At 34.2% G+C, this 12,542-nt stretch overlaps 1 protein-coding gene across 5 annotated transcripts; it reads right to left on the bottom strand.

The window, feature by feature from the left end:
* On the bottom strand, positions 1-6,738 carry LOC118051874 (probable LRR receptor-like serine/threonine-protein kinase At5g45780). Of its 5 annotated transcripts, none has more exons than XM_073412309.1 (13): positions 6,213-6,738; positions 5,952-6,084; positions 5,793-5,864; positions 5,263-5,406; positions 5,085-5,156; positions 4,948-5,007; positions 4,605-4,655; positions 4,447-4,520; positions 4,214-4,360; positions 3,783-4,121; positions 2,550-2,941; positions 1,605-1,926; positions 1-1,253 (listed from the first exon to the last, which is right to left on the bottom strand). In XM_073412309.1, exons 1-12 carry the CDS (start codon positions 6,310-6,312, stop codon positions 1,609-1,611), a joined length of 1,902 nt encoding a protein of 633 aa, XP_073268410.1. In that variant the 5' UTR covers positions 6,313-6,738; the 3' UTR covers positions 1-1,253; positions 1,605-1,608. The 5 variants fall into 5 exon arrangements, with proteins under 5 accessions (XP_073268410.1, XP_073268409.1, XP_073268408.1 ...); XM_073412308.1 differs by lacking the exon at positions 1-1,253 and adding an exon at positions 1,260-1,443; XM_073412307.1 differs by lacking the exon at positions 1-1,253 and having other exon boundaries at positions 1,458-1,926; positions 6,213-6,735.
* Between the last annotated feature and the right edge of the window lie 5,804 nt (positions 6,739-12,542).

The following is a 12,542-nucleotide window of genomic DNA, read 5'->3' as shown; positions in this document are numbered from 1 at the left end:
CTGAAACGTAAATGATATAATCTTTCATGTAATTTGAATTTAGCAAAAATAAATGACAAAGAATGGAAACAACAGAAGACACGCAAAGAATTAATTAATGTTATGTTCTGAGCGTATGAATCCAAACGTAACGTTTTGAAGGGGCAAAGCGGGGAAGCTGCTGTCTCGAGCAATCCAAGAACCAAAAACTGAGGAGGCCCGGGATGCTCAGGTGATGAAAAGCTTGCCATCGTTTTCCATAGATGCTGTCCTGCTTACAGGAGTTGGTATCAGTATCACACTCCCTCCCAGGTTTCTTCCACGGAGAGCATCGAAATATTCTTTACGTGCATGCCATCTGCCACCCTTTCTTTTGTTCTTTTCTTTTACTTTAATAAAGAACTGGATGCTGGAAACGAATCAAGAACAAAAGTCCTCTTTCATTTGCTACTGCTGTTTAAATAAATAAATTAATGAGTTGATGTTCACCTAGGGTAGGTATACTTGAGTTCTGGAAGTTACCACCCAATTAGCTTCGAACATTTAAGGTTCTGGACCCTCTGTTGTCCCATCTGCGCGATTGAAGGACCAACCATTGCTTGAAAGTCCGATGGTGAAACCATGGAGATAGCGGTGGGTACCAACCATCGCCATGATTAAAGAAGAGTGCAGAACCAGGACAAAACTTGAGTGATACTTGGGGCGTTCGAGGTCAAAATCTATATAATTACCATGTATCCTTTCAATGCGACAACTGGTGGCATTTGGACCCAGGGCAATAGGGCATCATCACAAGTGCATATGAACCCCTCCCTGCTTGTGCACGAAGATGACCAGATTCCCTTCATCATAAGCAAAGGACAGTAGGGCCTACTGATAGGTGCCAGCCAGGTTGTCCACGTAGCGGCCTTCAATTATGAGGACAAGCCAATGGCCTAGCAGCAAATTGTAGAGATGGCATGTGCATTGACAGCTAGTCATTAATCAAGTCGTCTGATGGGTGAAGGAGGGTGAAGGATCATCAGCAAGAGTGGATGTCACTTAATTTTGTCATTTCTAGCCTAACCATGTAAGCTGGAGGCGTGCTCTTCATGAAAATTAATGGCTCTGAAGACAATTTGGAGTGTATTGTTTGAAGTTTCTGTCTATTATAATCACGAGGTGCAGTATTTCCATGATAGGATAAACATAAGACTTTCACATCTTGTGTAGAGAATCAAGTACGAGGATGAACCCACCTATGTATAAACTTTCGAATTGGACATGAGCATATCCTACCATGCAAAACGAAACATTTCAGTAGAAGGAAGTGAGTAAATCTCAGTTACAAGGAAGTGCTCAGTTTGTGACTGGTTCTGCTAATTGTTTTCAACTGAGGGACCTATCACCGACCCAGGTTTATCTCAATATCCACAAACCAAATTTAAGAACATTTTGGCTCCCTTCTGACCAACCCAATCCCCACTGCAAAATGCAGAGAATAAAAGAACATACTTTTATATGTAAAATGGCATCCTACTAAATGCAAAACTCATTTACAGTTGAATTCAGAAAGGGAAAATTATACTAATTCATACTAAACGAAAAAAATAGTTTGCGCTGATGTCAGGAAAGGAAAACTATACTTGGTCACCGTGGTCCTGAAAGCTCCATTGCTTCAATGATGAAAGAAGAATCCTCATGAACATCTCTATCATGCCTCGAGAAACTGCATGCCCTTACCTCACCAATATTAGGTGCTCCTTGTGATTCTTCCATAGCTGACTGCCCAACAAGACCTTCCAGGACCTTCAAGACTTCTGACATCTTTGGCCGAAGGTTAGGATGTGACTGAGTACACTTCAGAGCCAGCTCCACAGCTTTTTCCAGCTCCAACGCATCAAAACATCCCTTCAGATCCCTATCCACTAGCACTTCCAACCTCTTCTCCTCATTCAAAGTTCTAACCTGTATAATTCAACCACCATTTACAAATTTATATTTAATGCAGCACATTACGAGAACATATGGTGGATTATAATTCAGTGTTGTGGTTATCTTGAAATAGCAGTTAAGATGAAAATAATTTATAGTTTCCAGTCACCAGAAAGTAATCATATAGCTAGACGATGTATGTTACAGGTAATTTACAAGTGACTTAAATCAGTTGATAGCCAAGGTAATCCTCCATCCTTGAGAATTTATTAAGCGGGTATAAAAGACCCATTCCTCAACATGACACTAGCAATTAAAGGCAAAGCAGCCCAAAACAAGCAAGTAGTATAATTTCCAGTAAATGCCTAGAGAATGAGGCATGACTAGATATCTCTACACAATTTGCACATTTGATTTTAGAATATTCAGGTTTTTGGCAATCATTCTTTGATTTCAATTTCAGACACCTTCTACAGTTTGATGCTACCTATCACAGCAATCAAACATTTGAGTTATGGATATTATGATTAAGTACAATTACAGCCACAATCATAGATCAACTGGAATACAGGCTCCCATTACCTCAATACAGGAAGAGCGAGATGCTTGTAAATTGTAAATTCAGTGATAGAGTACAATGCAGAGAAATAACTTACCCAGTCAAGAATCATTCTCTTCTGAACTTGACCATTTCCAGCATCTAATGCCTTTTGCCCTGTTATGAGTTCCAAAAGTAGTATGCCAAATCCAAAAACATCAGTTTTCTCAGATGATTGCCCAGTTGAAAGATACTCAGGTGCAATGTGTCCTACAGTCCCTCGCACTGCAGTAGTGACATGTGAATCTCTAAGATCCAACAACTTAGCAAGACCGAAATCCCCAACTACAGCTTCAAAACCTTCATCAAGCAAAATGTTTGCAGCTTTAACATCCCTGTGAATTATCTTTGGATTGCATTGTTCATGCAAGTATAGAAGTCCGCGAGCAGCCCCAAGGGCAATGTGTATCCGTCTGTTCCAATCCAAAGACGGTTTTTCTCGACAAGTCTCTGCAAAGGAAAATTGTACAAATAATAAAGTAATAGAACCAAATTCACCACCTCTAATTGGTTTCATTTTGGTTGAAGTAACAAAGAGAAATATAAAAACAGTTTGAACAACAACAGTGAATAAGAGCTTGTTTATTGACCAATCACCAACACTATTCAACATTCAATATAAAGATGCAGCCACAAAATTTACTAAAATCTTATAGAAATGGTATTAAAAAAAGTTTAGAATTGTCAAAGAACTATCCCAACCCAATAGCTTAAGCTATTAGGTGAGATCCCAAGAATAATTTATAATATTATCTTACACACTCTCTTAAGTGAAAGCCCTTTAAACTTGAAATTTGTTTAGGCTCATATTATCATATGCTTGATTTTTATCAAATAAATAGGGATGGTGAAATTCGAACTCATGACCACTTGGTAATTAAAGCTATGATACTATGTCAAAAAATCATCTCAACCTAAAAACTTAAGCTATTAAGCGAAGTCCCAAAATATGATTTATATTATTATTTAACAAGAATATAACTAGAGAAAGACTTGGCATGATTTTCTAGTTGAAGAACCAAAACATGACCATTTGAGGTCATGATCACAATCTGAGATACATTGGATGAGGGATAAGAAGATCATTTTGAGCTGCAAAAAAGAAAGAGAACAGTTTCTTCAAAGAACTATTGTGGAGCATGGACTTAAATGCTAAATTTTCACCAACTGTTTATTGCTGTAAATTTTAATGAGAAACTACCTTCATTTCCATTAGAACCGGAGGATAATATAAATCTTACTTGCCCAAATGAACTAATAGTAGAGTTTGAACAAGTAAAATGAGACAAACCTCTCAGGCGGTCAGCGACACTGCCATTTGGCATATAAGGATAAACAAGCAACCTCTCATCAGGTGTCATACAGAATCCATATAGATTTAAGAGGTTTCGATGTAGAGCCAAGCCAATCATTTCCACTTCAGTTTGAAACTGCACTTCTCCAGCAAAATTTGGATCCTTCAGCCTTTTAACTGCAATGAAGGTTTTATTTGGGAGACATCCTTTGTAAACCACTCCATATCCACCTTGCCCTAAGATATTTTTTGGACTAAAGTTGCTTGTAGCAATTTGTAGTTCACGGAACGAAAACCTCTTCAAATGACCAATATCAAATTCATAATCTTGCTGCACTGCAAAATGCAATGATCACAATTAATCACATTGTTTTTCATGATCTATTTTCATTTAGGAAATTTACAAAGGCATCTCAGTTTGGAAGTACCATATGATGTGAAGAGTAGACGAGATCTATAACAATGCACCCAACAGACAAGCAGCATTACAGAAATCACAAAGGTGGAGCTGGCACCTATGGCAACAGAGAGCACCCACCGATGATGACTGCTGGCTTGCTCAGATGAAACTGTCTCTGCAAGCAGGACATCAAGAATTTGTAGTCACATTTTTAAAGTCCATCTCTTTAACAGAACTATTTAACTGGTTAGAGTGCATTACCGTTCACTGGCTTCAAGATACCAATGCAATTTTGTGCATGTGAGGAAGTGCAAAGATAGCTATTCCCTGTAATACTGCAATAAACATGCACACTATCAAATGGCTGCAAACAGAAGGTAAACATTATTGAGACTCAAAGTTATCAACTCCCATCCAACCATTGCAAGCAGATATTGAATTGTTTTTCCTTCCACGAGAAGTTTCTAACACTGTGATGAAAAGGAAACAGCAGTAGAAAATGAAACCAGCATTTCAAACAATTTACTTGCTAATTGCAAGCATTTAGCAAGCTCAACTATATCAGATAATAAATCTTAGTCTCTGCAAAGATCCATTATACTGGATCAATGCTAGCCCAGAACCACCTAAGGTTCCTAAATGAGCAATAAATGCACAATTTTCAGTCAAAACTTCTAAGAAAAATCACAGGAAAAAAAAGAGGCATTTAAGAATCAACAAAATAACATTTTTCCATAAATACAGTTCTAAGCAAGATCTCACCTGTAACCTTTAGCTAATATTTTTGGAGTTGGACCACTAAGATTGTTAAATGATAAATCCCTGCCAAGAATTTGGAAGAAAAGTTAGATTTACATAAACTGTATGAGGAAATATAGTTGACAAGTGGGTCCACATACAAGAATGAAAGTCCAGTAAGATTGGCCACCAGCCTTGGAATCTGTCCAGATAAATTGTTTTTGCTGAGTCGCCTGGAAAAGTTCGCATGTTAAATAACACACACGAACTACCAGAAGAAACATGACAGGAAACCAACAGGAATATAAATGCCATGTGTTGAGGTCAAGCAAAACTCACAAGTAACTTAGATGGGTCAGAAAGCCCAAAGAGCTCGGAATACCACCACCGAACTGGTTACCTGAGAGGTCAAGCGTTTGAAGCTCTGAAAGCTTTCCTATCTCTTCTGGAATGGGACCAGATAAATGATTGTTCTGCAATAGCCTGCAAGTACAGATCATGAACATTAGATAGCTAATGCAAAATACAATATCAAGACTTCAATCGGTTGCATTTATGTCAAGTAACCGGAACAAAAAAGAACATCATTCTGGATAAACTATCAACGAACTCAAACGAATAGCATGGTTTTGCAATACCAAGGCTCATAAATTATTACACACAGAAAAGATTTTCAAATTTCCTATTTGGATTTCCTACCTGACAAATTGAGTCAGACCAGTTAATAGTAATCGTCATAACAGCAATTTTTTAATAGCCATAAGACTATCCAATTATTAGCTTATACCCAGAAACAAACAATTAATAGCAGAAACATCCATGTACCAATCGAGTGAAGAACTCTGAGAAAGAAAGAAGTAGCAGCTCACATTGTCCTTAGGTGAATCAAATTCCCAATTCCAGACGAAAGAGTTCCTGATAATCCCACACTAACCATTTCACTAGCAACAACAATATCCAGAATAAAAATATTAAAAATACAAAAATTTTATTACTAAACCAAAAAAAAAAAAAGGTTCCTCACTTACAGGGAGATGACGAAGCCTTCAATAGAGCAACTAATCATATTCCAAGTGCAAGGATCAACAGAGTTCAAATCCCAACCATTCATTGCACCTGTCTCATCTCTCATTTCCCTCTTCACAGCCATCAATGCTGCCACTGAATTCAGAAACCCACAAAGTAAAAAAAACAAGGACAGAAATGAAACACAAACTAATAGTAACAAACTTCCATGGAAGTGCAATGCTGGATCATTTTGAATTGAAAATGGAGTTCGAAGGTCATACCTTCATAATTAACACCTTTTGGAGAAAGAAGAGCATCGGTTGCTTGAGTTAAACGCACCCAAAATATTACTAAAAAGGCACGGAACAAAATGGCCGCCATGTTACTTTCTGTCCCGATGAGGAAGCCAACCAAACACTGCCCTTCTTTTTCTGACAGGAGTAAAGGAAAGGGGCCGATAAAACGACTAAGTGGATTCGGGTGTTGTCTTCATGTCCTGGAGTCAAACGCCTACCTGCTAGCTGCTTACTACCCCTCTATATTTTATTTAATCTTTCTAATTTCTACACGTAAGAAGGGAAATGATAAATATACAATACAATAAAAAAAGAAACGCGATTTCTTTTATTGGCGTGATGGAAGATCGTGAAAGACAAGAAGAATGGCTCCGATATGGTTTGGACAACCTCGAGATTCGGACAAAACAGGGGCGCTCCCCTTGTCTCCCTCCTTTCCCTCTTATACTAGAGCTAATCATTAAATTGATTAATCTACATGAACTGTCCTTCGATATTTTTCTTTATTAATAATAATAAATATATAATACAATAAGTCATGGCCGTTGAGACCTGTTTCATCGACTCAGTTGAATCTACACCAGCTGTCCTTTATATATATATATATATATATATATATATATATATATATATATATTTGTTTTTGAGTTTGTGACCTAGGAGCCCTCGCTCTGACGCGAAAATACATGTACTTGGGAGTATGTCGGGGGCAAATTTGAAACGCCATCGTTTCGTAACAAAGGATGATTAGCAACTACAACTACACATTAGCCATCAAACTCATGTTCTTGCATGTTGTAAGTTTTTTTAAAAAAAATGCCTGATATATAGGTTGTTTTAATATATTTTTTTATATAAAAAATTAAAGTATAAATTAAAAAGCCTATGCAAATATCGAATTAAATAAATTAATAATTATTTATATAAATAAACAAAAAAAATAGTTAAGAATAACCAAAAGAGAATAAAAAATAAATATAAATCAAGATATTTAATCTAACAAAATAAGAAATTCATCTAATTGAAAAAAAAAATATGTATATATAATTTCAAGAATGAATCTTGGAAACCATCCTTATAATAACTTGTATGAGCAAAGAAAAAGATTTTAAACAATGCTTTAAGATGGAGATAAATTGTGTCAGGACATCAATATAATAATAAAAGACTACAAATGATCGAAGGAATGAAGAATGGAAAAGATGAATCTAAGGAAGTTGAAGAAGAAATGGGGAATGATGATAAGGAAAACAACAAAATTGAATTAAAGGATATGAGATATTTTATTAATTTTTGTTATATCTATCGCAGTTGCTGAAGCAGCTATCGAGTCAGCTATAATTTCATCAATTTATCATAACAAAAAATTAATCTATATCAATCAATTAAAGTTTTTTGAATAGGTAGTATTAATCATATAAAATATTTAGATTTATTAATTTAATAAGTTTGGGTTATCATTAAATGTTCTAGTTGAGAGTTATGCTTATGATACAGTTAGTATTAGAGGTAGTTGTAGAGAAAAAGATCTTATAATCGTAATTGATGTTAGAAGTACTCATAGTTTCATCAGTGAATATGTAATTAAATGATAGGAAGTTGTTATTAGAAAGACCATTTTATTGGCAGTCATAGTGGCAAATGGAAATATCATGTTATGCGATGCATAAAATCATTTATTCACTTGGTTTATGCATGGTTATGAATTCAATGTATACTTAAGGATACTCAAACTAGGCAGATGTTATTTAGTACTGGGAGTACAATGATTAAAAGTATATTTTCCAATACCTTTTGATTTTATTAAGATGAAGTTATCTTTTAAAAAGGAAGGCAAAATAATAAAATTGAAGGACATTACTAAAGAAACAGGATTGCAAGTGAAAAACAATAGAAAGGGTATAAAAAACTGCAAAGATAACTTGTTTGGATTTGTTAGACAATTCTTTTTCCTTAGAAGTAATTGAATAATCAAGAAAATCAATAGAAACTGCAAATATTAAAACACTATAAGAGGAGCTTAAAGTAGTATTTAAGGATCAAAGGACTTTGCCCCTTCCTACGAAGCTTGATTATAAGATTCCTTTAAAGCCAAGATCACAACCTAAGAACATCAAACCTTACAAAATTTCCTTTATACACAAAAAAAAAAAAAAGATGGAGAAATTGGTGAAATTGATGCTCACAAATGGAATAATTCAACACAATACCAATCCATTTGCTTCACCAATGTTGCTTGTGAAGAAGAAAGACAATACATGAAAATCTTACATGGACTATAGGCAACTCAATGACATAACTACCAAGAACAAGTTTTTAATCCCTCTCATGAATGATCTTTTGGATGAATTGCATGGTTTTAGGTTCTTCTCCAAACTACATTTAAGATATAGATATCATCAAATAAGAATGAATAAAGAAGATATTGAGAAGACTGCATTCAAAACTCTTTATGGCATTACAAGTTCAAAGTAATGCCATTTGGGATGATAAATGCTTATGCTACTTTTCAAGCACTAATGAATAACATATTAGAACCATTTTTTAGGAAGTTTATCTTGTTATTTTTTTTATGACATATTGATTTATAAATCTACTTATAAATTACATGTTAATCATTTGAGACATGTATTAGAACCTTTAAATGCTAACAAATTATATGAAAAGAAGTCCAAATGTGCAAGTGAACATTAGATGGAGTATTTGAGGCATGCGATTTTAGTAGAAGGAGTTGTTGCAACTAATAGTAAAAAGATAAAATTAGTGAAGGATTGGATTATGCCACATTTCTTAAAAAGAGCTTAGAGGATTCCTAAGTCTTATTGCTACTATAAGAAGTTTATCAGACAATTTAGGATTATTAAAAGGCCATTAACAAATTTGCTAATGAAAAATCATTTTGGATGGAATGAAAAGGCTCAAAAAGCTTTTGACCAACTTAAAAAGGCACTCTATAAAGCTCTGATGTTTTGACTCACTTCAATAAGGCTTTTATCTTAAAAATTAATGTTTGTGATTTTAGACTAGGAGTAGTGTTGAGCCAGAAGAGTATGCCTTTTAGCCTTCTTTAATAAGGCATTGAGTCCTAAGTATATAGAGATATCCGTTTATGAAAAAGAATACTTGGGAATCTTAATGGTAATGGAGAAATGAAGGAATTATTTAGAGCAAGATAAATTCATAAAAACCTTAAGTATTTTTTGGATTAAAAATTTCATACTTCATAATAATAATAATAATAATAATAATAAAGTATAGGTTGTTGGGATTAAGATATTAGATTTTAAACTTAAAGGGCAAGGCAAATATTGATACAGATGCTCTTTCTAGAAGAAGCTGTAATCAAGTTCATATTAAAAAAGTTAGCAATTTTAGTGCACTAATCGAAGTTTTGCCAGTTTGGTATGAGGAGGTCTATAAGGTATATAAAGGTGTTCCATTGTTGTATGAGATCATTGTTAGTAAAATGACTGATGCTAATAAATGCATAAGTACATTTACGAAGATGAAGTTTTAAGGTATAAATTCATAATAGTTATGGGACAAAAGGGAGAATTAAAGGAAAAACTAGTTAAGGCCATGTATGATTCCTATATGGGTGGACATGCTAGAATTCTAATTCATATAAGAGACTAGAGGCTAATTTTTACTAGCCTACAATGAAAAAGATGGTGAAATAGTTTGTAGAGGAATATAATATGTGGAAACAAACTAAGGTTAAAAAAGTAGTTTATCCAAGGTTATTTCAATCATTGTTAATTCCCAATGGTACATGGAAAACTATAAACATAGGCTTTATAGAAGGATTGCCCAAGTCTAAAGGAAAGAATACTATTATGGTAAAAGTTGAAAGTTTACTAAGTATGAACATTTTATAGCTTTAACTTATCCCTTCAAATCATAGGATGTGGCTTAATTGTTCTTAGACCACTTCTATAAGATTCATGGATTGTTTGCAATAGTTGTTACTGATAGAGACAAAATTCTCACCAGTATATTTCTAGAAAGAACTATTTAAAAAGCTAGGATTTCAATTATTAATGAGCGCATTGTATCACCCTTAAACATATGAGCAATTTGAGAGGGTGTATCAATTCTTAGAGATCTATCTTAGGTGCATGACTACGCATAATCTTAAGAGATGGTATTTTTAGGCATTGATGGTACAACAATAGTTGTCATTCAGCCATAGGAATGAGTCCTTTTCAAACTCTATATGGTTACTATATTCTAAACAGAGCAATGGTTAATCAAGAATCTACCTCAGTAGCTATTGTGGAAGAGTTAATGGAAAGACAAGTTAACATGGATAAAATGTTGAAAAAAATAGTTGGAAATAACCAAGCACATGATAAAATAGAAGATTGATAAAGGTAGGATTGAAAAAGAGTTCATATAAGGTGATTAGGTGTTTTTGAAGTTACAGCCATACAAGCAAGGTAATGTGGCTTTAAGGAAGAACTTCAAACTCAATTCACAGTACTACAAACCTTATCCAATCATTAAAAAGGTAAGAGCAGTAGCCTACAAACTGAAATTGCTTAAGGGAAGCTTAATACATCATGTATTTCATGTTTCTCCATTTAAGAAAAAAATGAGAGAGAGATGTAGTGTCTGCTAGATTACTAGTAATTGATGAAGATGGAAGAGTGAATGTTTTTTATTTTGTAGTATTGGATAGAAAGATAATGAAAAAAATGAAACAAAGCAGCAATACTTGATATGATTTAATGGTCAAACTTATTTCTAAAAGATACAACGTGAAAACATTTGAAAGAAATTAATGTCAAAATCCCTGAGTCCAATACAGATTCTCGAGGACAAGAATCAATTCAAAGGAATAATATTGTTACAATTTTGACATGAAGCATAAAGAAAACATGTTGAATAAAGAAGATAATAGGTTATTGTTCTAGAAAGAGAAAGAAGCATAACTAGAATTCTAATTGCCACGTGGATAATATGTTAGTAGTCAATTAGAAATAGTTAGGAGGAGTTAGTTACAATGAATACATGGTAAAAAGGTTAGTTAGCTAATCAATAACAGTGTATAAATACCATTGTAATCTCATGATTTTGAAGCAATAACATAAAAACTCATTTCCAGTTTCTCTTTCCTTATTCTTCTAATACTTTCTTTTTCTTTGATCTTCTTTACTCACTTTTTAAGCCAAGCCTTAACATTAACTATAAACTAAAAGGCATGAGGTTTTTCCTATAACTAATCATTGTTCACACACACACACACACACACACACAACATTGTGAACTTATTATTCATTTTCTAATAATTCATTTTGGTCCTTAAAGTTTTATTTTGTACAATTTAATCTTAATTAAATGTCAATTGCTTCTGAATTCTTAGTCAATAGTGAAATTGAAATAAGAGGGACCAAAATGAAAAAAGTTTCAAACTGGGTAGCATGCCAAAGATTAAATGAAAATACATTTAGGTCCTCGATCTTTAAAAATAATGCAATTTATACAATTTAGATCCCTTTAAATTTTAAAAAATCAATTTTGATACACAAGTTCATTTGCATTATATTTAAGTCCTTGGCTGGAGAGATGAGAGAAAAAAGGGTTGCCAGATTCTAACGATGAGAAAGAAAGTCGTCGTTCACTCAATTTCCAGATACCAAAATAGATTTTCTTAGTGTCCATGAGTTTGATGAAATGAGAGAGGCTTCATGGTGGTTGTATAGAGCCTTGATGTTGCATGAAAAACTAAATTTGAGCCGAGAAAGCCAAAACTAAATCGATTTGATTTTGGGTTCTTATACCATTTTTTTAAGTGTTTAAAGTTGATGGAATGGTTTGTGGATGTTATAAGAGTGTTTGTAAGGTATTTTTAGGTTGCAATAGCTTGAAAATTGGGTTTTTTGGCCAAAAAACTAGCTGCTCTGATTTTTCAGCCACCATAGTTGTTGCTAAAATTTGGGCTTATAAACGACAAGTCATCTATCTGCCTTGTCAGGTGACATGTCACCATCTTTTTTTTTTTTTTTTTTCAAAAAACTTGTTATTCATCCCTTTAAGAAAATTTTTAAAAAATACAAATAAGCCTAGGCTCGTCAATGCACCTAGGCTTGAAGGCCCGCCAATGATCCTAGGCTCTTCATTATAGTGCCCCAGGCTCTTCATTGTAGTGTCCTAGGCGTGCTGGGCCATAGGCTCGCCAATCTATGCTCTTTTTTGCCCTTTTCTCTCTTTTTTTAAAGCGCATGTGTGTGCGCAGTGATCCTAAGCTTTTTATTGTAGTGTCCCAGATGTGTTTGGTCGTAGGCCCTGCTGATTTGTGTTTTTTTTTTTGCT

This window comes from Populus alba, chromosome 11 (assembly GCF_005239225.2).
Source record: "Populus alba chromosome 11, ASM523922v2, whole genome shotgun sequence".
NCBI classification, from domain to species: domain Eukaryota; kingdom Viridiplantae; phylum Streptophyta; class Magnoliopsida; order Malpighiales; family Salicaceae; genus Populus; species Populus alba.
Note: the sequence above shows the minus strand (reverse complement) of the source record. Positions and strands in the feature narration are given on the sequence as shown.

Excerpts from the sequence above, each read along its gene's own strand:
- LOC118051874 (XM_073412309.1), bottom strand. The coding sequence starts at position 6,312 with ATGGCGGCCATTTTGTTCCGTGCCTTTTTAGTAATATTTTGGGTGCGT. Across the intron at positions 5,407-5,792 it reads TTGATTCACCTAAGGACAAT|GCTATTGCAGAACAATCATT; the intron begins GTGAGCTGCTAC and ends CTGTACTTGCAG. Across the intron at positions 2,942-3,782 it reads TGTCGCTGACCGCCTGAGAG|AGACTTGTCGAGAAAAACCG; the intron begins GTTTGTCTCATT and ends TTTCCTTTGCAG.